Source organism: Brachyhypopomus gauderio, chromosome 16 (genome assembly GCF_052324685.1).
Source record: "Brachyhypopomus gauderio isolate BG-103 chromosome 16, BGAUD_0.2, whole genome shotgun sequence".
In the NCBI taxonomy this organism is placed as follows: Eukaryota; Metazoa; Chordata; class Actinopteri; order Gymnotiformes; family Hypopomidae; genus Brachyhypopomus; species Brachyhypopomus gauderio.
Window position 1 is genome coordinate 5050014 of NC_135226.1, and position 24986 is coordinate 5074999.

At 46.5% G+C, this 24986-nt stretch overlaps 1 protein-coding gene across 1 annotated transcript; it reads right to left on the reverse strand.

Annotated features, from left to right (window-relative positions):
- Positions 1-331: 331 nt before the first annotated feature.
- egln2 (egl-9 family hypoxia-inducible factor 2) lies at positions 332-24744 on the reverse strand. Its single transcript, XM_076977396.1, has 6 exons — positions 24468-24744; positions 22342-23623; positions 4083-4202; positions 3781-3917; positions 2906-2973; positions 332-2627 (listed from the first exon to the last, which is right to left on the reverse strand). The coding sequence occupies exons 2-6, from the start codon at positions 23479-23481 to the stop codon at positions 2521-2523; spliced, it is 1572 nt and encodes a 523-aa protein (XP_076833511.1). The 5' UTR covers positions 23482-23623; positions 24468-24744; the 3' UTR covers positions 332-2520.
- Positions 24745-24986: the final 242 nt, after the last annotated feature.

Sequence of the window (24986 nt, forward strand, 5' to 3'; positions counted from 1 at the left end):
TCTTTTAAGAATTAATTAAAAATGCATTAATAGATAATAGATATTAATAAACCTAATTAGAGCCAATGTTCTGCATTTAAATCTCAAATTTATTGTTTCCTTTAACAACGAAAAGGGTCTTAAGCCAAAACAACAAAGATTTTGTATCTAGCAAATACTTAAAGATCCCTACTGTGCAGTCTTAAAGAACCCGACATAATACCTTAAATAATCCTACATAAAGCCTTAAAGAACCCTACATAAAATTTTATTGATAAGGGTTTTTTTCAGTTTTGACAAATCAGATTGAATGGAAATAGTCCAATGAAAAATCAACATCAAACGTCCTGAATCTTTTTTTTCCTTTTTAACGAACAAATATGCACTTTCACAATAAACAAATAATGTGATCTGCATACTAATGTACAGAATTGTAATGTCACATAAAACAGTTGCTTAGCTTAAACCTAATGTACTGAAATACCATTTTATACAGAAACGCACAATGTAAGGCACAGTAGACAAGGTCTACATAATCATAGAGACATTTGAATCAAATACGGCAAAACTGGGAAAAGGTGAGCAAATATTTCTTTTTATAACCCCATTTAAAACCCCCATTTTATAACCCCATTTTAAAACTTTTTAAATCCCTTGTTTTAAAACTGTCTATTGCGTTTTAATTATCGTGTTACACACAGCACAAAGCATTTTCCACACGTATTTTCCTCTCATTCAAAATCACAATTTCTACAATAAAGTGCTTTGTTAATGACTTCTGTGACATCTGCAAACAAACGTGACAGACAGCAGAAGGCAACGGACCCATTGTGTTCTTGTGTTATGGTGCCATCATCTCCTTCTGCAACCCAGTTCTCCACACACCAACCAGGTGTGTGTGTGAGTCACACACCAACTCAATCCACCCTCCACACACCAACCAATAAACAGTCCACATGGGGTTTCCCCACACTGCTTCATGTAGGTTCATTGATATTCTACTTTTATTGAGAAGTTTGTTGAGAGTTTGACATAATTTCTAAACAAATCAGGATCTGAGATGTAGTCATGAAAATGTCAGTCTGGATATCTGTTCTAGTGGTTCCCACGGTAACGGCCCAATCCTTTTTTGGGGTGAGAAGATTCTGTAGTGATGAGGCGGTAATGCAGAAGCCTTTTGCTGGTGAACTTCTAAGCTTATTTTATCATACACTCCTGATCATTAACAGAGGCTAAATACTGTATGGCGAGAGCCAAGCAGCAGCACGTCCTCAGAATGTTATTTACTTTCTGGTTCTAGTTGGTATTGAGGATAAGTATGAGCCAATATCTCGAGGTGTAAGAACTTTGTTACCATATCACATATTTGTACCACTATTCTTCAGTGTGGGTCAGTATGAAGTGTTTGCAGTGCTTTCTGGGAAGTGTAGGCACAAAGCCCTAGCAGAATGAGAATGTACTCTCAGATGAGAAACCTTATGAGAAACACCATTTGAGTTTGTGAAATTGTCATTTTGTTGTTTTATGACCCTTGAAATAAGAGATTGTTCTCTCTTTTTTTAAAGGTGACTTGAGTGCATCGCCATGGATACATAAAAAGGCCTTTTAAAGGCATAGTGGCGCGTATCATTTAAAAAATCTTCCCATAGCCTGGTACTCCCTAACCAGAGAAATACCGTTCAGTTTAAAAGAACATTGTTACAGGCAAGGCAAAGCCATGAAAGTATAGCTGACTTTCAAACTGTAAAACACAGACACACACACACACACACACACACACAATCTCATGCACACAAACACACACAAACCCTGTGTTGACCCTCCTGCTGTGTGGTTGTACCACACACTGGGTGTGTGGATGAGGAGGTACATGGGGACTGACCAAGCAGACTCCTCGGTACCAGCAGTCATAAGGTCCTCACATTAGCGGTGAAATGTCCAGTCCTCGTTGCTTACTGTGTGTTGTCCCTGTGTATTTAGTCCGCTGAGCACTGTCCAGTGCTACCTTGCTCACAGGGGCTATGATATGGTTTGGAGCAAGACTGATGATGTCACTTCCTCTTCCATTCAGCCAGGGAGAGTGTGAACTCAAGACTCCTGACGTATCAGTCTTCTACAAGAGGTCGTGCGAGTTTATTTAAGGAGAGCTGATTTCTTACAATGTAAAAGCAGCCGTTGTATTCTTAGACGCTGCCATCTCCGAATGCAGCGTAGTGAGAAACATTTGCAAATGTTCGGTTTCATCTGCCAATCCAACGGACGTGTACGTTTGGGGTCTATCCCCAACACTCTCTCTCTCTCTCTCTCTCTCTCTCTCTCTCTCTCTCTCTCTCTCTCTCTCTCTCTCTCTCTCTCTCTCTCTCTCTCTCTCTTCTCAATGGTCAGTGAAATCTCTCCAAGCTGTCTCTGATAGGTCAGTCTGAGGCCAGTAGGAGTGGTCAGGATGACCTCACAGCATGGGCATCACTGCCTGTTCCATGGAGAGCAACATGGCTTGTGCAGGTACGTAGAAGGAAACACGGCCTGAGCTGCTTTGAGGGTCTAAGTCTGATCGCTGCGGCTGACCTGATCGCTCCGGGTGACCTGGTCGCTCTGAGTGACCCGGTCGCTCCCAGTGACCGGCACCTCCTCACCTTTCTGTCCCGCAGCTGTGAAGGAAACACACAGGAAACACATCGCAGGACACGGTCACACCACAGGAAACGCATCAGCATCACAGCAGTGTTGTTCTTCAACTCTCATCTTTAATCTCACACAAAAGTACCTTAATTTATTAATGAATTACCATGTTTCTCTTACTATGATCTAAAGTCTGCTAGTAAGAAGCTAGCTGTTTACGACACAGAACGGACTGGACCAAACTAAAGTGAGTGAGCAGGCTGTTGGTGTTTCAGCTCTGGCTCTAATGGAACGTTCTGGAACATACCTAGCTGGTATTTCTCCTTGGCTTCAGCCCGTTCCTTAGCATCAAAGTACCAAACAGTGATGGCATAGCTGTGGGAGGAAGGACAACCGAACTCAAATGAACCATGAAGCTCTGAGATTCACATGAACACCCGCATGAACACACACTTCACTTCACGGTTCACTTGTACATCAAACATTCCTACTGAACTCACTTTAGCTTTCACAGCTACATTCTCTGATGTTTATGTAGGAAATACCCCAGTGCCACAAGGGCAGAGAGAAGTTTAAGTCAAGGCTAGCCGATCTATGCAACCCGATTCAGACCACTCAGTGGAACACCCACTCAAGAGCACAGCAGCTGAAATATCGGCCTCTCACACTCAGGAAAAGTGTTCATCGTGTGTCCTGTCTTACTCTGCAGGAGTCACTGTTTCATATAGACACACACTGTATGTTCCACTGACCATGCCTCCAACACACACACACACACACACACACACACACACACACACACACACAAACTTTGCCCTACTTTCACTGACCCTGCCTCCAATACACACACATTCACTGTCACCCTCCCTCCCACACACACACACACACACACACTTCTGCTCATAATAATTCTATGCACTCCACAGCCATGTAAGTACCAAAGGCGCGGGTGTTTTTTGGTGGGGGGCCAGAATGCAGTGTAAAGATGTGTTGGGCAGGAAGAATACACCTTCAACTGAGAGACTCTTCCTGAGGAAACCCCACTGCAGCTGTGAGCTCCACAGTGCAACATCAAACTCAGCTGTGCTAGTGGGAGCCGTCTGTGTGTGTGTGTGTGTGTGTGTGTGTGTGTGTGTGTGTGTGTGTGTGTGTGTGTGTGTGTGTCACAGTAAGCTCTCTCACCGTTTGGCGTACGCTGGCTTCACCTCATGCGGGTTCCGTCGGTCGGACCAGAAAATGAGCAAGCGGTCAAACAGAGGCTCGATGTTCGCCACGACGTTACGGCCTTCTGGGTACAGCTGCAACAGACCCCCCTGGACCTACACACACACACACAAACATGCGTGTGTGCAGAAGAAGACACGATCAGATCGCATTCTGTGATAAGAGAGAGGCCCTGTGCTGTAGGACACAGACTCACTCAGGCTGTGTGTGTGGTGTGTGCGGTTTATGGTGTGTGCGGTTATTATGTTGTGAGTCCTCACCCTCACATCCCAGTTCTTATTCAGGTAGTAGATACACGTGATGCAACGTCCGTCTCCGTTCGGGTTGTCAACGTGACGCACATATCTCGCACCGTTGCCAGGGTAACATGCCACCATTGCCTGGAGAGAAAAGCAAAGAGGTCATTGAAAGACAAAGTACCATAATATCATTGGGCGACAATAACGAAACAATACACACACACACACACACACACACACACACACACACACACACACACACACACACACACACACACACACACACACACACACACACTCACACTCACATACATACACACACACACACACACACACACACACACACACACACACACACACACACACACACACACACACACACACACACACACACTCACACTCACATACATACACACACACACACACACACACACACACACACACACACACACACACACACACACACACACTCACACTCACACTCACACTCACATACATACACACACACACACACACACACACACACACACACACACACACACACACACACACACACACACACACACACACTCACACTCACACTCACATACATACACACACACACACACACACACACACACACACACACACACACACACACACACACACACACACACACACACACACTCACACTCACACTCACATACATACACACACACACACACACACACACACACACACACACACACTCACACTCACACTCACATACATACACACACACACACACACACACACACACACACACACACACACACACACACACACACACACACACACACACTCACACTCACATACATACACACACACACACACACACACACACACACACACACACACACACACACACACACACACACACACACACACACACACACTCACACTCACATACATACACACACACACACACACACACACACACACACACACACACACACACACACACACACACACACACACACACACACTCACACTCACACTCACACTCACATACATACACACACACACACACACACACACACACACACACACACACACACACACACACACACACACACACACACACACACACACACACTCACACTCACACTCACATACATACACACACACACACACACACACACACACACACACACACACACACACACACACACACACACACACACACACACACACACACTCACACTCACACTCACATACATACACACACACACACACACACACACACACACACACACACACACACACTCACACTCACACTCACATACATACACACACACACACACACACACACACACATACACACACACACACACACACACACACACACACACACACACACACACACACACACACACACACACACTCACACTCACACTCACATACATACACACACACACACACACACACACACACACACACACACACACACACACACACACACACACACACACTCACACTCACACTCACATACATACACACACACACACACACACACACACACACACACACACACACACACACACACACACACACACACACACACTCACACTCACACTCACATACATACACACACACACACACACACACACACACACACACACACACACACACTCACACTCACACTCACATACATACACACACACACACACACACACACACACACACACACACACACACACACACACACACACACACACACACACACACACACACTCACACTCACATACATACACACACACACACACACACACACACACATACACACACCAAGTCTTTCACTTTCTGTTTGTTAGCCAATGTGACAAGATTTGCTTTTCAAGGTAACACACCCTTTAAAAAAGCATCAAGGCCCACCCACCTTATTAAAGCCACACCCACCACATACCCAAACCCGCCTGCAGTATCAGGGTGAATGAACTCAGTGACACCTGCCTCAATGCATAAACAACTGAGCTCACAGATAATAAATACACTTTAATCCTTGTCATGCTCATGTGTTTGTCTGCCACACAGTGTGTGGGGCCCTGACTACACCACTGAAGACTACACCCCAACAGAAACAACCACACCCCCTATACCTCCACCACTGAAGACTACACCAGAACAGAAACAACCACACCCCCTATACATCCACCACTGAAGACTACACCAGAACAGAAACAACCACACCCCCTATACCTCCACCACTGAAGACCACACCAGAACAGAAACAACCACACCCCCTATACCTCCACCACTGAAGACTACACCCCAACAGAAACAACCACACCCCCTATACCTCCACCACTGAAGACTACACCAGAACAGAAACAACCACACCCCATACACCTCCACCACTGAAGACTACACCCCAACAGAAACAACCACACCCCCTATACCTCCACCACTGAAGACTACACCAGAACAGAAACAACCACACCCCCTATACCTCCACCACTGAAGACTACACCAGAACAGAAATAACCACACCCCCTATACCTCCACCACTGAAGACTACACCAGAACAGAAACAACCACACCCCCTATACCTCCACCACTGAAGACTACACCCCAACAGAAACAACCACACCCCCTATACCTCCACCACTGAAGACCACACCAGAACAGAAACAACCACGCCCCCTATACATCCACCACTGAAGACCACACCAGAACAGAAACAACCACACCCCCTATACCTCCACCACTGAAGACTACACCAGAACAGAAACAACCACACCCCCTATACCTCCACCACTGAAGACTACACCAGAACATAAACCACCACACCCCCTATACCTCCACCACTGAAGACTACACCAGAACAGAAACCACCACACCCCCTATACCTCCACCACTGAAGACTACACCAGAACATAAACCACCACACCCCCTATACCTCCACCACTGAAGACTATACCAGAACAGAAATAACCACACCCCCATACACCTCCACCACTGAAGACTACACCAGAACAGAAACAAACACACCTCATACACCTCCACCACTGAAGACTACACCAGAACAGAAACAACCACACCCCCTATACCTCCACCACTGAAGACTACACCAGAACAGAAACAACCACAGCCCCTATACCTCCACCACTGAAGACTACACCAGATTAGAAACAAACACACCCCATACACCTCCACCACTGAAGACTACACCAGAACAGAAACAACCACACCCCCTATACCTCCACCACTGAAGACTACACCAGAACAGAAACAAACACACCCCCTATACCTCCACCACTGAAGACCACACCAGAACAGAAACAAACACACCCCCTATACCTCCACCACTGAAGACTACACCAGAACAGAAACAACCACACCCACTATACCTCCACCACTGAAGACTACACCAGAACAGAAACAACCACACCCCCTATACCTCCACCACTGAAGACTATACCAGAACAGAAATAACCACACCCCCTATACCTCCACCACTGAAGACTACACCAGAACAGAAACAACCACACCCCCTATACCTCCACCACTGAAGACTATACCAGAACAGAAACAACCACACCCCCTATACCTCCACCACTGAAGACTACACCAGAACAGAAACAACCACACCCCCTATACATCCACCACTGAAGACTATACCAGAACAGAAATAACCACACCCCCTATACATCCACCACTGAAGACCACACCAGAACAGAAACAAACACACCCCCTATACCTCCACCACTGAAGACTACACCAGAACAGAAACAACCACACCCCCTATACCTCCACCACTGAAGACTACACCAGAACAGAAACAACCACACCCCCTATACCTCCACCACTGAAGACTATACCAGAACAGAAATAACCACACCCCCTATACCTCCACCACTGAAGACTACACAGAACAGAAACAACCACACCCCCTACACCTCCACCACTGAAGACTACACCAGAACTGACACAACCACAGCCCCTATAGCTCCACCACTGAAGACTACACCAGAACAGAAACAAACACACCCCCTACACCTCCACTACTGAAGACTACACCAGAACTGACACAACCACACCCCCTATACCTCCACCACTGAAGACTACACCAGAACAGAAACAAACACACCCCCTATACCTCCACCACTGAAGACTACACCAGAACAGAAACAAACACACCCCATACACCTCCACCACTGAAGACTACACCAGAACAGAAACAACCACACCCCATACACCTCCACCACTGAAGACTACACCAGAACAGAAACAACCACACCCCCTATACCTCAACCACTGAAGACTACACCAGAACAGAAACAAACACACGCCATACACCTCCACCACTGAAGACTACACCAGAACAGAAACAACCACACCCCCTATACCTCCACCACTGAAGACCACACCAGAACAGAAACAAACACACCCCCTATACCTCCACCACTGAAGACTACACCAGAACAGAAACAACCACACCCCCTATACCTCCACCACTGAAGACTACACCAGAACAGAAACAAACACACCCCCTACACCTCCACCACTGAAGACCACACCAGAACAGAAACAACCACACCCCCTATACCTCCACCACTGAAGACTACACCAGAACAGAAACAACCACACCCCCTATACATCCACCACTGAAGACCACACCAGAACAGAAACAAACACACCCCATACACCTCCACCATTTGGACTCACATTTAACACCACCCATAGTGGGTGGGAAACTCGACTGTGATAAGAGTATTAAAACACATGAGCTCACTACGACACCAATCAGTGACTATGACTTACAGTCACACAGCTACTTGTGCAGGCTGAGCTGATGGAATGGAGTGAGCTAGTTTGCATTAACCCATGTACTATGATTACTGCACTGGCACTGACATCGCTAGGTGGGTTCAGTGTGGTCAGCGTGGTGTGTTCCAAGACTGCAGGTGGGCGGAGCCTGACGGGTTGGGCGGGGCTGTTTTAACGGGAACCAGGGATCGTTAGCCTGACTCACTCTGATACTCTCAGCGATTTATCACGCCCCAGAGAGCAGACTTCTTGCTTATCACACCCCTCACTCTCCTTATCACTCCTCACCTTTATACCTCCTCACCCTTATCACTCCTCACCCTTATCAACCCTCACCCTTATCACTCTTCACTACTCACCCCTCACCCTTATCACTCCTCACCATTGTATCTCCTCACCCTTATCACCTCTCACCCTTATTACCCCTCACTCATCACTCCTGACCCTTATCACTCATATCACTCCTCACCCTTATCAGTCCTCACCCTTATCACTCCTCACCCTTATCACTCTTTACCCTTATCACTCCTCACCCTTATAACTCTTTACCCTTATCACTCCTCACCCTTATAACTCTTTACCCCATCACTCCTCACCCTTATAACTCTTTACCCTTATCACTACTCACCCTTATCACTCCTCACCCATATCACACCTCACCCTTATCATTCTCCATCCTTATCAATCCTTACCCTTATCACTCTTCACTACTCACCCCTCACCCTTATCTCTCCTCACCGTTATCACCTCTCACCCATATCACTCCTCACTCATCACTCCTGACTCTTATCACTCTCCACTCATATCACTCCTCGCTCATATCATTCCTCACTCGTATCACTCCTTACTCTATCACTCATAACTATTATCACTTATATCAATCTTATCACTCATATTACACCTTTTTCTTATCACTTCTATCACTCCTCACACTTATCACTCCTCACTCTTCAGCCTCTCTCCATTGCAGGTGGTAAACAGATCCTCACACTTACCCTGTAGATGCACACAGGCCACAGCCCCCATGGGGATCAGGGTGGGGTTAACACCACACAACTCACATAAACACCTACACATCTCACCTGGCTAGGTTTAGAGACAGGTAAGGGTAGGCATCTGTCAGGGGTAATTAAGTGTAGGTGTAGATAGGCTCAGGGGTAAGTTGGGGTATGTCTGAAATAAACTACTGCAAACAGTAGTGTGTGTACATCTGTACTATAAATATTGCACTTCTTTGCCCTGTAGATAATGCTGACCAAGAGAACAAACTCAAATGACTGAACAGTGTGTTTCTGTCTGGTGTTTTTGTCTGGTGTTTGTTTTGTGTTTCTGTCTAGTGTTTTGTCTGGTGTTTGTTTTGTGTTTCTGTCTAATGTTTTGTCTGGTGTTTCTGTCTGGTGTTTGTTTTGTGCTTCTGTCTGGTGTTTTGTCTGATGTTTCTGTCTGGTGTTTCTGTCTGGTGTTTCTGTCTGGTGTTTCTGTTTGGTGTTTCTGTCTGGTGTTTCTGTCTGGTGTTTTTGTCTGGTGTTTGTTTTGTGCTTCTGTCTGGTGTTTTTGTCTGGTGTTTCTGTCTGGTGTTTCTGTCTGGTGTTTCTGTCTGGTTGGTACATTTTGACTCTCCCTCCTTTGTATTTCCTAGCTTTTTTCCTCCCACATACCTATTATGAACTGTACATGCCAACCACAAACAATGTCCAACACACACACACAGACCAATGAACAAGCATGAATAGTGAGAGTGTGAACAGATTATGGTCACTCTGTCAGTGTGTGTGAGTGAGTTTGCACATGTTCACTCTGGAGGAAGTGCCCCAGCAGCCCTGGGGAGGGGCGTGTTTGAGGAGGACTGAAGGTCCGTGGTGAGAGGAGTTTATAGCATGAGCAGGATGAACACCCCCCCCCAGAGTGGAGGATCTACTGGAACATCTGATGACATCAGGCTCGGGTGTATCACCACAAATGACAGTCAGACAGCAAACACTTTTTATGAGGCATGACAAAAATAAACAACAACACAACAGGACATCAGTAACAACAGGACATCAGTTACCACCTCCAGGCCTGAATTTAAAGGTCTTACGACCCCGAGACATTACTTACTGACAAATGTGTAGAACGTCTTGAAATATACATGTACAAATATTTCCTAAAACATTTTCAAAACGTTTTAGGAAACTTCAACTCCTCCAGGTAGTTCCCTCAAATGTTCTTACTGGTCAATAATCCATATGACCAGCAGTTTTTATCATATATAACATTAGAATTTTCAGTTAAAAGTACTAAGATACATCACAGTATTATTTACAAACCTACAAAGTACTGATATTATACATGAGGTGTTCCATTATTTTTATAGAGCAAAATTAAGAACAACACTGAACAAGTTCAACACAAAAAGCCAGAGGACAAGAGGACAGATAACGGCATGGTTAATAAGAACACCATGGACCTGTGTCTATGGGCCACATAACCGGCTTGGCCCACAGGGTTCTTCCAACATGTTTGCGCGGATGTCTAAACATGCACACACTGCCAAATCCAAGATCAGACACTGATTGCAATGTAACACAAACTCCATTAAATGTATTATCAAAACCATGTACATATTATTAATGAAGCTGGGTTAAATGTCACATCAGCCTGCCAAACTGCACCCAACGACCTGCATCTCCACCGTCGTCGTGACTCGTAAAAACTAGGTATGCATTTCTCAACTTTATTACGTACGGTTGCAAAACCTGCCTCCGACTGCTAAGAAGCAATCCTTCCCTCACACAACACGTTCTAAACCCTATGGCCGCCTCCCCCTTATGAGAGAGACGAAGCCAGAATGAGCGTAATTACCCAGAATGCACAGGGCACCGAGAACCATCGGTCCCAACCCTCGCCTGGGGCAGGATCGCTCCTCACAGATGTGGCCTAAGTGTCATTAATGTACGAGAATAAACACGCGGTATCGCGCACATACGCAAGATAGCATCAGCCCGAACAGGCCGGCTGGATATCACATGGTCCATGATAAAGGCCTGAAACCCTAGCCCCACCCCCCTGTCATATTTATATGGGCTTCCAGAATAGTCTTTATGAGGTGTGCACTGACCAAGACAAGGCCTCACACAAACTACACAGCTATCTGTTCTTAGATAATACAACTGCAAATGTACCAGACCAGTTTGATTATTTTTGGTCGAGGTACTCGAGATAAAAGCTTTAACCAAATATAAAAATTATTATATTTGAAATATCATAAATGACGGGAATGCATTATCATTTTTTAAAAGAAAAACCTGCTTCACTCACAGCTGTTTGATTCATGCAGATTAAACAGGTCTGAGGAGAAAGACCCGGATGTGTCAGAGATGCAGTAAAACGCAGGGGAAGACAAGGACACAAACAGGACACGCTGTGTCCACTCAAAGCAGGCCATCTCCGCACACTCAGGACTCCTGTCTGCAGAACAGACTCTTGGACAGAGGTCAGGACTCGCTCAAAGCCACAAAGTGTCCCAGAGTCTGCAATCAGCAACACTGACTCTCATAACCCACTGCTTTGAAGCCATCTTTGATAAATGTCACTTGCACTTACTACATATACTATTAAAATATAGCTAACATATTAGGTTGTCATTTATTTAAAAACTCAATATGCGGCATAAATATTCAGTGCAATCAGTTTTAGTGTGTGTGTGTGTGTGTGTGTGTGTGTGTGTGTGTGTGTGTGTGTGTGTGTGTGTGTGTGTGTGTGTGTGTGTGTGATACATGAGTGAAACTCATAGACAGACTTGTGTTTGACTATGCGTCATACGACTCACAATCACAGCCAAGTCCCTGACCTCACACAACCTCACACAAACTCACACGAACTCACACGAACTCACATGAACTCGCTCAAACTCAAATGAACTCACACGGCCTTAAAACGGCCCCGCTCACATTTCACTCTGGCTTCCCTCAAAGGTTCTCAGCTCTCAGAACAAAGAGTCCGCCTCAGTGCCGGATAAGCACACTCTCATTTCGCACCTCGCTAGGAGAAAACCCAGTGACTCAGCAGGTCCAAATGCCCAGCAGCATCCTGAGACCACTCATCCGCCCCTTTCTGTCAGGACACTCCTGTCCAGATGACATAGGGCTGACTCAGTCTCATCTACAGTAATGTCACAGTTGTTTCCTGCTAAAACATCAGCTCCAAACCCAAAATTTAAAACATGCCTATTGTGAGACCATTACAAGCAATAAGGACACATTAGGTTAAACAAAACATCTACTAATAAGAGCGAAAATGCTCGATTTGCGTAGGTTCAAGGCCAAAGCTCTGGCCCTGGTTTGGAGGTGCTTGAATAGCACTATTAGTCTTCATGCTACGATCGATATTAGGTAACGTCTGGTTAAGATGCAACCCGATCGTGTCGTTTCCTGCAGCAGGTGTGTTGGCGTGTCTGCGGTGTGTATGTGTGCTGTGCTGAGCTCTGGAGGCTGTGTTGCTGCAGGTCTGTGTTGCTGCAGGTCTGTGTTCCTGCAGGTCTGTGTTCTGCAGGTCTGTGTTCCTGCAGGTCTGTGTTCTGCAGGTCTGTGTTCATGCAGGTCTGTGTTCCTGCAGGTCTGTGTTCTGCAGGTCTGTGTTCATGCAGGTCTGTGTTCTGCAGGTCTGTGTTCCTGCAGGTCTGTGTTCCTGCAGGGCTGTCTGCATCTCTACGGACTGATGGGGACTCACTGCAGCAGACACCCGTTACCATGTGGACAGTGTTGTTAAGTGCTACGCCCTCTCTCCCTCCTTCCCTCCCTCCCTTCATCTTTCTCTCTCATCCTCCCGTTCTCCCTCTCTCTATCCATCCAGCATGTGCTGCTTCCCCCTGTCCTGTTTTTCAGTGGTGCAGGTAGATTTACACTGCAGAAGGCAGTTGGGAGGGAGGGAAGTGTCCTTCTCCCAGCATCACACTCCACCTCACCCTCACACTCCACCTCACACTCACTCTCAGCATCACACTCCACCTCACCCTCACACTCCACCTCACACTCACTCTCAGCATCACACTCCACCTCACCCTCACACTCCACCTCACCCTCACTCTCAGCATCACACTCCACCTCACCCTCACACTCCACCTCACCCTCACACTCCACCTCACCCTCACACTCCACCTCACCCTCACTCTCAGCATCACACTCCACCTCACCCTCACACTCCACCTCACCCTCACACTCCACCTCACCCTCACTTCCAGCATCACACTCCACCTCACCCTCACACTCCACCTCACCCTCACTCTCAGCATCACACTCCACCTCACCCTCACACTCCACCTCACCCTCACTCTCAGCATCACACTCCACCTCACCCTCACACTCCACCTCACCCTCACTCCCAGCATCACACTCCACCTCACCCTCACACTCCACCTCACCCTCACACTCAGCATCACACTCCACCTCACCCTCACACTCCACCTCACCCTCACTCTCAGCATCACACTCCACCTCACCCTCACACTCCACCTCACCCTCACTCTCAGCATCACACTCCACCTCACCCTCACACTCTACCTCACACTCACTCTCAGCATCACACTCCACCTCACCCTCACTCTCAGCTTCACTCCACCTCACCCTCACACTCCACCTCACCCTCACTCCCAGCATCACACTCCACTTCACCCTCACACTCCACCTCACCCTCACTCTCAGCATCACACTCCACCTCACCCTCACACTCCACCTCACCCTCACTCTCAGCATCACACTCCACCTCACCCTCACACTCCACCTCACACTCCACCTCACCCTCACTCTCAGCATCACACTCCACCTCACCCTCACACTCCACCTCACCCTCACTCTCAGCATCACACTCCACCTCACCCTCACACTCCACCTCACACTCCACCTCACCCTCACTCTCAGCATCACACTCCACCTCACACTCTACCTCACCCTCACTCTCAGCATCACACTCCACCTCACCCTCACTCTGCTTCACTCCACCTCACCCTCACTCTCAGCTTCACTCCACCTCACCCTCACACTCCACCTCACCCTCACTCCCAGCATCACTCCACTTCACCCTCACACTCCACCTCACCCTCACTTCCAGCATCACACTCCACCTCACCCTCACACTCCATCTCACCCTCACTCCCAGCATCACACTCCGCCTCACCCTCACTCTCCACCTCACCCTCACTCTCAGCATTACATTCCACCTCACCCTCACTCTCAGCATTACACTTCAGCTCACCCTCACACTCCACCTCACCCTCACTCTCCAGCATTACACTCCACCTCACCCTCAGCATCACACTCCACCTCACCCTCACTCTCAGTATGACATTGCACCTCACCCTCACTCTCAGCATTACACTCCACCTCACCCTCAGTCTAAACATCACACTGCACCTCACCCTCACTATCACAATCACTCCACCTCATCCTCACTCTCCACCTCACCTTCACTCTCAGCATCACACTCCGCCTCACCCTCACTCTCCACCTCACCCTCACTCTCAGCATTACATTCCACCTCACCCTCACTCTCAGCATTACACTCCACCTCACCCTCAGTCTAAACATCACACTGCACCTCACCCTCACTATCACAATCACTCCATCTCATCCTCACTCTCCACCTCACCTTCACTCTCAGCATCACACTCCACCTCACCCTCACTCTTCACCTCACCCTCACACTCAGCATTACACTTCACCTCACCCTCACTCTCGGCATCACACTCCACCTCACTCTCAGCATCACACTCCACCACACCCTCACTCTCCACCTCACCTTCACTCTCAGCATCACACTCCAACTCACCCTCACTCTCAGCATCACACTCCAACTCACCCTCACTCTCAGCATCACACTCCACCTCATCCTCACTCTCCACCTCACCTTCACTCTCAGCATCACACTCCACCTCATCCTCACTCTCCACCTCACCTTCACTCTCAGCATCACATTCCAACTCACCCTCACTCTCAGCATCACACTTCACCTCACCCTCAGCATCACAATCACTCCACCTCATCCTCACTCTCCACCTCACCTTCACTCTCAGCATCACACTCCACCAAAGACTCTCAGCATCACACCCCAACTCACCCTCACTCTCAGCATCACATTCCACCTCACCCTCAGTATCACAATCACTCCACGTCACCCTCACTTTTCACCTCACACTCACTCTCAGCATCACTCCACCTCACTCTCAGCATCACACTCCACCTCACCCTCACTCTCAACATTACACTTCACCTCACCCTCACACTCCACCTCACCCTCACTCTCAGCATCACTCCACCTCAACCTTATTCTCAGCATCACACTCAATCTCACCCTCACTCTCAGCATCACATTCCACCTCACTCTCACACTCCACCTCACCCTCACTCTCCACCTCACCCTCACTCTTAGCATCACACTCCAGTTCAACCTCACTTTCAGCATCACACTCACAGCCTTGTTGTTCAGGAGCCAGTGGCCAACTAGCAATATAAGTACTGATAAAAAGAAAAGCAGACAAAGCAAATGAGGGGGAGGGGCAGTTAGGGACACGACAGACAAAAAGAGAGAGAGAGAGAGAGAGAGAGAGAGAGAAACAGGGAGAGAGAGAAAAAGGGAGAAAGAGAGGGAGTGAGATAGACAGAGAGAGGGGGAGAGGAAGAGAGGGGGAGATAGAGGGAGACAGAAAAGACAGAGGGAGAGAAAGAGGGGAGAGGGAGAGAGAAAGAGAGACAGAGGGAGATAAAGCAGGAGAGGGAGAGAGAGAGAGAGAGAGAGAGAGAGAGAGAAACACTCCAGTAGGTAAGACTAAGGATGAGCAATTCTGATGTAATAGTCCAGGGATAAGGGTAAAAACTCTTCGCCTCTCCTTCATGTTATGTAATCTTATCTAACGCTGATAAGTATAATCTCAACAGAGACTCATGTTATGTGATCACTGATATATGTATAATCTCAATAGAGAGTCATGTTATGTGATCACAGATAGAGGTGTAATCTCAACAGAGATTCATGTTATGTGATCACTGGTATAGGTATAATCTCAAGAGAGAGTCATGTTATGTGATCACAGATAGAGGTGTAATCTCAACAGAGAGTCATGTTATGTGATCAATGATACAGGTATAATCTCAAGATAGAGTCATGTTATGTGATCAATGATACAGGTATAATCTCAATCATGTTATGTGATCACTGATGTCCACTAGGGAATACTAGAGAATACACTGATTTTGACCAAATTACACATAATGTTTTGCAAGGATTTGCTGGGGATATATACTGGAAATACTGGCCTTATTTAAACTGGAAAATAAATTTCTGCAGTTAAGCGTCTTGGAACACGTTGAAATACAGAAAACTAAAGTTTTACGTAAACGTAAATGATTTTCTTTTGACAAAATAATAAATGCTAAACCATTTAAACAGGAACAGGGCCATCGCCACACTCATATTTCAATGTCCAAAAATGCTGAGTTCTTAAACCAGAACAAACGGCCCCCACACACACAACTGTTTCATCTCTTAACCTGTTTTCGTGCTCTCTTCTCCCTCTGTGGCTTGAACTCGGATCAGATGGAGATGGAGCTTCAATCGTCACTGTCCTGATTATCTGGATCCTACGGTCACCACTTCCACTCCTTGTACTGCTGGGCGTCTGAGAGTTTTGCCCTCAGGGCTTCTGGGTTGTGAGGGGTGGTACAGTCCCATACAACTGGACTGCTCTGTCCTGCAAACGCAACGCTGGCCTTTCCAGGGTAAACAACTGCCTGATCTAACTACAGTTTCAGCAGACACTGCCAGAGTTTGCTCATTCTAAAACATATGTAAATGTATTTTAAAAATATTTTAGCTTGCCAGTATTGTAGAAAATAGATCTCACACATTTTGAATACAAGAGAAACATAAACATTTCAATAACAGTTGTTTCTGTTGGTTTATGCTCACCAAAACATCTAAGAAACCAACCTTCACCGCGTCTGAGAGTCACAGCAGAGACACTCGTAATCTCACATTCCTACGAGAAACAGGACAGAGCTTGTCTGTTACCAAGGGGAGGAGGTGACATGGCTGTGTGGCAGTCTGCCCACCTCAGAGCGACCCTGGCCATGCTGTGCCTCACTTAACACTCACTCAACACTCAGGAACCACAAACTGGCCCCGAGCTGCCCGGTCTCTAAGATCCACATGGATGATCTGATGATCTGCACTACTATGTTATGTTCTATGTGTTCAATGTTGTGTTTTATGTGTTCTATATGTTCTATGTTATGTTCTATGTGTTCTATATGTTCTATGTAATGTTCTATGTGTTCTAAGTTATGTTCTATGTGTTCTATATGTTCTATGTTATGTTCTATGTGTTCAATGTTATGTTCTATGTGTTCTATATGTTCTATGTGTTCAATGCTATGTTCTGTGTTCTATATGTTCTATGTTATGTTCTATATGTTCTATGTTATGTTCTATGTGTTCTATGTTATTAAACATTTTCCAGACTGGCACCTCCTTAGTCTTCATACACTGACAATAAACAGACATAATGTAGTTATTTTAACTCACAGTGTTATTTTAAATGTTACCTGCATTTGAACAGTATTTACATTTTTAACACAGATGGAAAGAAATTTGGTTCCCAGCTAAATAAATCCAGAAAAATATCAAAGCTAGAGATTAGACAGAAGGTCAGATCTAATGGAGGTCTGATCACAACATGCCCAATACTGATGAATGCTCACTGGCTGGCCTTATTTTGTCAAAAATGATTTGCATTTCATGAGTTCAATCCTGTTCACCCAGTCATCCCAGAACACTTACGCAGAAGAGCTCTGATTGGTCAGGAAGCCCACTGCAGTACATGCACCAACAAATCACAGAAGAGCTGCGTATCACAGCCTGCAATGTCGACACCCAAAAGACCGTTACCACAACGACAAGTATTGTGCATTCCTACCAGCAAACTAAACAACCGACATGACAAACACGAGAAAATGTGCAGAAACAAACCAAAACCAGCACGCAAAACAGGGCTTTTTGTGTGTTACTCAGGTGATTAATGTCATGGCAGCAGCCTACATCACGGAAAAGTCACAGAGTGCATCTGGGTCATTGACACAGACTACTGACACCACTGACACGGACACCTCTGACACTGACACCACTGACACTGATTACTGACACCATCTAACACCCAGCAGCCATAGGTGGCTATGTGCAAATATGTTTACTAAAGGCCATAAGGTAACATGATCACGCTTAAACCACAGTACGTTTTCAACAAATGTCAAACTCTCCCTGCACAGGTTTAAGTGTTCTTCAGTGTAACTTCAAACGTTATTACAAATTACCGAATGTCATTTCTAACATTAGCACGCATGTGATTCAGAGAGCGCAGAAGGGTCTGAACACATCACAGCAGAAGCTGTAACACCGGAGCCCATATACATCAGATCCGCGTTCCTTCTTCACCGCAAGTCGACCATTCGCAAGCAGAGCTATAAGCACGCATATACAAGATGGACAATGCATACACACACATTCACGTGCACACACACGCTCACGCTCACACACACACACACACGCATACATACACACACACACACACACACACACACACCCCGTAGGCCGCAGTCACAGTAAGAATGCATTGTTTTGGTAGGGGTTGCTGGTAGCTGCTGACGGAGGAGTCTTCAAAGCCAGAGAGGCTGTGATCCTGAGAGCTGATAGGACAGTGAGATACAGGGCAGGACGCTGGAGCCCAAACACAGCCAGGACAGCAGGGACGGACCAGAGCACCAACACGTCACATGACCAAACAGAGTCACCCATAGATGCTTCACACAGTCATTATTAAAACTCTTTGTCTGTCTTTGTTTCTGATAGTGTATTACTGAACAATACACAATTCCAAAAGGCTTTAGGCCTGATTTACAAAATGCGATGTAGTGTAGCAGCAGAAAAAGCATCTGAACACTCCACCGTGTTACAGTAATCACTATACTCAACACTCTCTCCACCATGTTAGTGGTCACTGTGCTCAACAATCTCAACACCATGTTAGTGATTACTGTACTGAACACTCTTTCCACCATGTTAGTGATCACTGTACTCAACACTCCCTCTCCATGTTAGTAAACACTGTACTCAACACTCTCTCTCCATTGTAGGGATCATTGTATTGAACACTTTCTCTTTGCTAGTGATCACTGTACTCAACACTCTCTCCACCATGTTAGTGATCACTGTACTCAACACTCTCTCCACCATGCTAGTGATCACTACTCAACACTCTCTCCACCATGTTAGCAATCACAGTACTCAACACTCTCTCCACCATGTTAGTGATCACTACTCAACACTCTCTCACCATGTTAGTGATCACTGTACTCAACACTCTCTCCACCATGTTAGCAATCACTGTACTCAACACTCTCTCCACCATGTTAGTGATCACTGTACTCAACACTCTCTCCACCAGGCTAGTGATAATTGTACTCAACACTCTCTCCACCAAGTTAGTGATCACTATACTCAACACTCTCTCTCCATGTTAGTGATCACTGTACTCAACACTCTCCACCATGTTAGTCATCACTATACTCATCACTCTCTATCCATGTTAGTGATCACTACACTCAACACTCTCTCCACCATGTTAGTGATCACTACACTCAACACTCTCTCCACCATGTTAGTGATCACTGTACTCAACACTCTCTCCACCAGGGTAGTGATAATTGTACTCAACACTCTCTCCACCAAGTTAGTGATCACTATACTCAACACTCTCTCTCCATGTTAGTGATCACTGTACTCAACACTCTCCACCATGTTAGTCATCACTATACTCATCACTCTCTATCCATGTTAGTGATCACTACACTCAACACTCTCTCCACCATGTTAGTGATCACTACACTCAACACTCTCTCCACCATGCTAGTGATCACTATACTCAACACTCTCTCCACCATGCTACTGATCACTATACTCAACACTCTCTCCACCAGGCTAGTGATAATTGTACTCAACACTCTCTCCACCAAGTTAGTGATCACTATACTCAACACTCTCTCTCCATGTTAGTGATCACTGTACTCAACACTCTCCACCATGTTAGTCATCACTATACTCATCACTCTCTATCCATGTTAGTGATCACTACACTCAACACTCTCTCCACCATGTTAGTGATCACTACACTCAACACTCCCTCCACCATGTTAGTGATCACTGTACTCAACACTCTCTCCACCAGGCTAGTGATAATTGTACTCAACACTCTCTCCACCAAGTTAGTGATCACTATACTCAACACTCTCTCTCCATGTTAGTGATCACTGTACTCAACACTCTCCACCATGTTAGTCATCACTATACTCATCACTCTCTATCCATGTTAGTGATCACTACACTCAACACTCTCTCCACCATGTTAGTGATCACTACACTCAACACTCTCTTCACCATGCTAGTGATCACTATACTCAACACTCTCTCCACCATGCTACTGATCACTATACTCAACACTCTCTCCACCAGGCTAGTGATCATTGTACTCAACACTCTCTCCACCATGTTAGTGATCACTATACTCAACACTCTCTCTCCATGTTAGTGATCACTGTACTCAACACTCTCCACCATGTTAGTCATCACTATACTCAACACTGTCTCCACCATGTTAGTGATCACTATACTCAACACTCTCTCCACCATGCTAGTGATCACTGTACTCAGTACTCTCTCCATCATGGTAGTGATCACTACTCAACACTCTCTCCACCATGTTAGCGATCACTGTACTCAACACTCTCTCCAACATGTTAGTGATCACTACTCAACACTCTCTCTCCATGTTATTGATCACTGTACTCAACACTCTCCACCATGTTAGCAATCACTGTACTCAACACTCTCTCCACCATGTTAGTGATCACTGTACTCAACACTCTCTCCACGATGCTAGTTATTACTGTACTCAACACTCTCTCCACCATGTTACCGTGATCACTATACTCAACACTCTCTCTCCATGTTAGTGATCACTGTACTCAACACTCTCCACCATGTTAGTGATCACTATACTCAACACTCTCTCTCCATGTTAGTGATCACTATACTCAACACTGTCTCCACCATGTTAGTGATCACTATACTCAACACTCTCTCCACCATGTTAGTGATCACTGTACTCAACACTCTCTCCACCATGCTAGTGAATGATCACTATACTCAACACTCTCTCCACCATGTTACCGTGATCACTATACTCAACACTCTCTCCACCATGTTAGTGATCATTGTACTGAACTATCACCACTGTGTTACAGTCATCACTGCACTGTTTTCAAAAACTAGGCCCTGGTAGTTTGCATACCACCTACATGCCATGTGAATTACACACAGAATAGTACATATGTCAACAGGCAAACACACACACACACACACACACACACACACACACACACACACACACACACACTAATCTACGTCTTACCTTAGTTCGGCCATTAACAACATAATTCCCGAGCTGCCCATTGGCCGAGCTGTGCATGATGGCCTGGTCGATGTGTGCCATGAGAATCCCGATGCTTCTGCATCCTGGTTCCTTGCCCTCTACCCAGGCGATCTGGTCTCCACGGATGTTTTTAGAGGGGATGCTCCTCTGACTAACCAGCTGGCCACCGCAGAACTTCCCACTGTTACTCAGGGTCTCCACCTCCTTCAGGATCTGGTCTCCGAGCCGTGGGCCCAGAAAGCCATCCTTAACACAGATACCGTAGTACTTCATGCAAGGCACTATATAAAACTGGGCAATGCGTTCTGCTGACAATACAGGCCCACCGCCCACCGCAGTCGGCACAGAGACCGGAGCCTCAGCCGGAGCCGAACTCCCAGGCAGGGGGCTGCGGGTGACCTTGTGCCCGTTGAGGTGGAGGTGGTCGGGTAAGGAGTCCGTGAAGGAGCCGCTCTCCGCCGTGGGGGGCACCACCTGGGTGCTCTTCCCACCCTCTGCTGTCGGATATGTTTCCAGTCGCCTCAGTTTGCCACTGAGCAGACAGGCGTCCAGTCCTTCTGCTGCGTCTGGAGGCGGCGCTGATCCGATGTCCGCTCCTGGGTCTGGCAGAACCACGCACCCACTGTCCCTGCTCTTCTCCGTCCGCTTTCTGGAGTGATTCACCTGCCTGCATTCCCCGTTGGCTCGCTTCACTACAAGAGCGCCTTTGTCACGTGCGCTCCTGTCCGGGCTCTCCCGCGCGCTGTCGGGCTGCGCGAGGCCGTTCGGCAGCTCAGCCAGTTCTATCTGCCGACTGTATCCATTTAGTGTCTGTGCTGAAACAACACTGCATTTCCCTTCATTGGTCGCTGAGGGGGACACCGACCAGCCATTGCACAACGGCAGCCCCGTCTTTGACTCTTGCTTTAAACCTGTGATTTCGGAACCAACCGTTTTAGACGCAAGATCAGTACAAAGCTTGGTGGTCCCTGATGCAGGCCCGCAGTGCGCGTTCAACCCCATGCTTGTCGCATGCAAATCGCCGGAGCCGTGCGTGACTTCGCCTTGCCTGGAATAAATACCGTCGGGCGGATGAGAAGAGCTTTCACTTAAAAGGTCCGTGCCTTCCAAGCTCTCCATTTCATCTCCTCTGCTCCTAGATGCGCACGTAGCTCACGTCCAAACCTCATTTTCTACCAAATCTTCCGTGCACATAGTGCGCGAGCGGCACAACTGGCGGCGCTGTTAACACTGAGACGTGACGAGGTCCAAAACTTTCATACTACGGAAAAAGATAACACTGCATTACAGCTCTAGCCTTAATCACGGACACACAGTCTTCATGCTCAAGGCAGAATTAAACATTCCCAAAGACAGCAATGCAATGCAATGACATTTAGACATAACCCGCAGTATTACTGTGCAAAAACGCCTACTTCCACTGTTTTTATAAATAGGCTAACTAAAAAACCCATGACTGAAAAAATCGGTAAGTAGATTTTTTAAAATCTACGAACATGTTATATCGTGTTATATATATTATAACAGGAGTATGTATGCTGTTAGTGAGGTGATCATTATTAGCGAGTCGTATGCAGACTGCCATGTGTACAACAGTTACTGCAAGGTACAAAAGTGATGGGTTTGGTGTGGAGAACCGAACCGGGACCAAGTACAGGCCGAGAGATATCTAGCCCACAACTCTCCGACGAGCGGAAAATGGAGCCATCTTATCGCAGTTTTCTTTATGTATTTATTTTCTTTTCATGCATCATGTCGTGTATAACATCATTGTAAAAGTTCCGAGCCAAAATATATGTGAAAAGAGCACTTATTGACTTATATATATAATAATAATAATAATAATAATAATAATAATAATAATATTAAGTTAACAATTATGATAAGTTTCGTATTTACGAAAAGAAATCGGCACAATGTGATACTGTTCAAATGCAGCTGGTTCTGGTAAGGTAACTGGCCGACCCATAATACTATAGTGGAAACACAACCCAGTAGATACTGGTGGAGGCTGCATGTTAAACCTGGTCATGGGTTCAGACTAACGAATGTGCTCCTGAATAACATGGACAAGCATCTAAAACACATCACAAACGTCTTCTTACCTCCACAAACGATCCGAGCCAAACACGAGCTGCGATTTAACACAATATCCGGGATTCTGCGGCACATCGCCAGTCCATCTTCACTAGATGAAGATCCAACCCTCACCCCGTGGTTCTGAGACATCTAAAAGACCAGCACATCCTCCCTAAAGTTCAGACACTCCACGTCGGTCCCGCCGGAGTGAGTCGCGTCTGCCCGTGCGCCTCGCGCGCTGCCCGGTCCTTCGCGGTGCTGCTCGGTCCGCCCCGGTCCGCCCCGGTCCTCCCTCTCTCATTCTCCATCAGCGCTTCTGTCAGTTACACGTGCGCACATGTGTCACGTGACGCGAGGAAGCGCAACGAAAACAACACGACGGCGGCATGCAACATAGTAGCCTGGTGTTTATTTAGTCTAATGTTTATTTAGTCTAATGTTTATTTAGTCTAATGTTTATTTGCATATTGGGCCATTTACTGATTTAATGAGCAATTGTAGTGTGTGTGTGTGTGTGTGTGAAAATTGTCTGAGTTCTTACAATC

Excerpts from the sequence above, each read along its gene's own strand:
- egln2 (XM_076977396.1), bottom strand. The coding sequence starts at position 23,481 with ATGGAGAGCTTGGAAGGCACGGACCTTTTAAGTGAAAGCTCTTCTCAT. Across the intron at positions 2,974-3,780 it reads AAGCCAGCGTACGCCAAACG|CTATGCCATCACTGTTTGGT; the intron begins GTGAGAGAGCTT and ends TTCCTCCCACAG. Across the intron at positions 2,628-2,905 it reads CAAGGAGAAATACCAGCTAG|CTGCGGGACAGAAAGGTGAG; the intron begins GTATGTTCCAGA and ends TTTCCTTCACAG.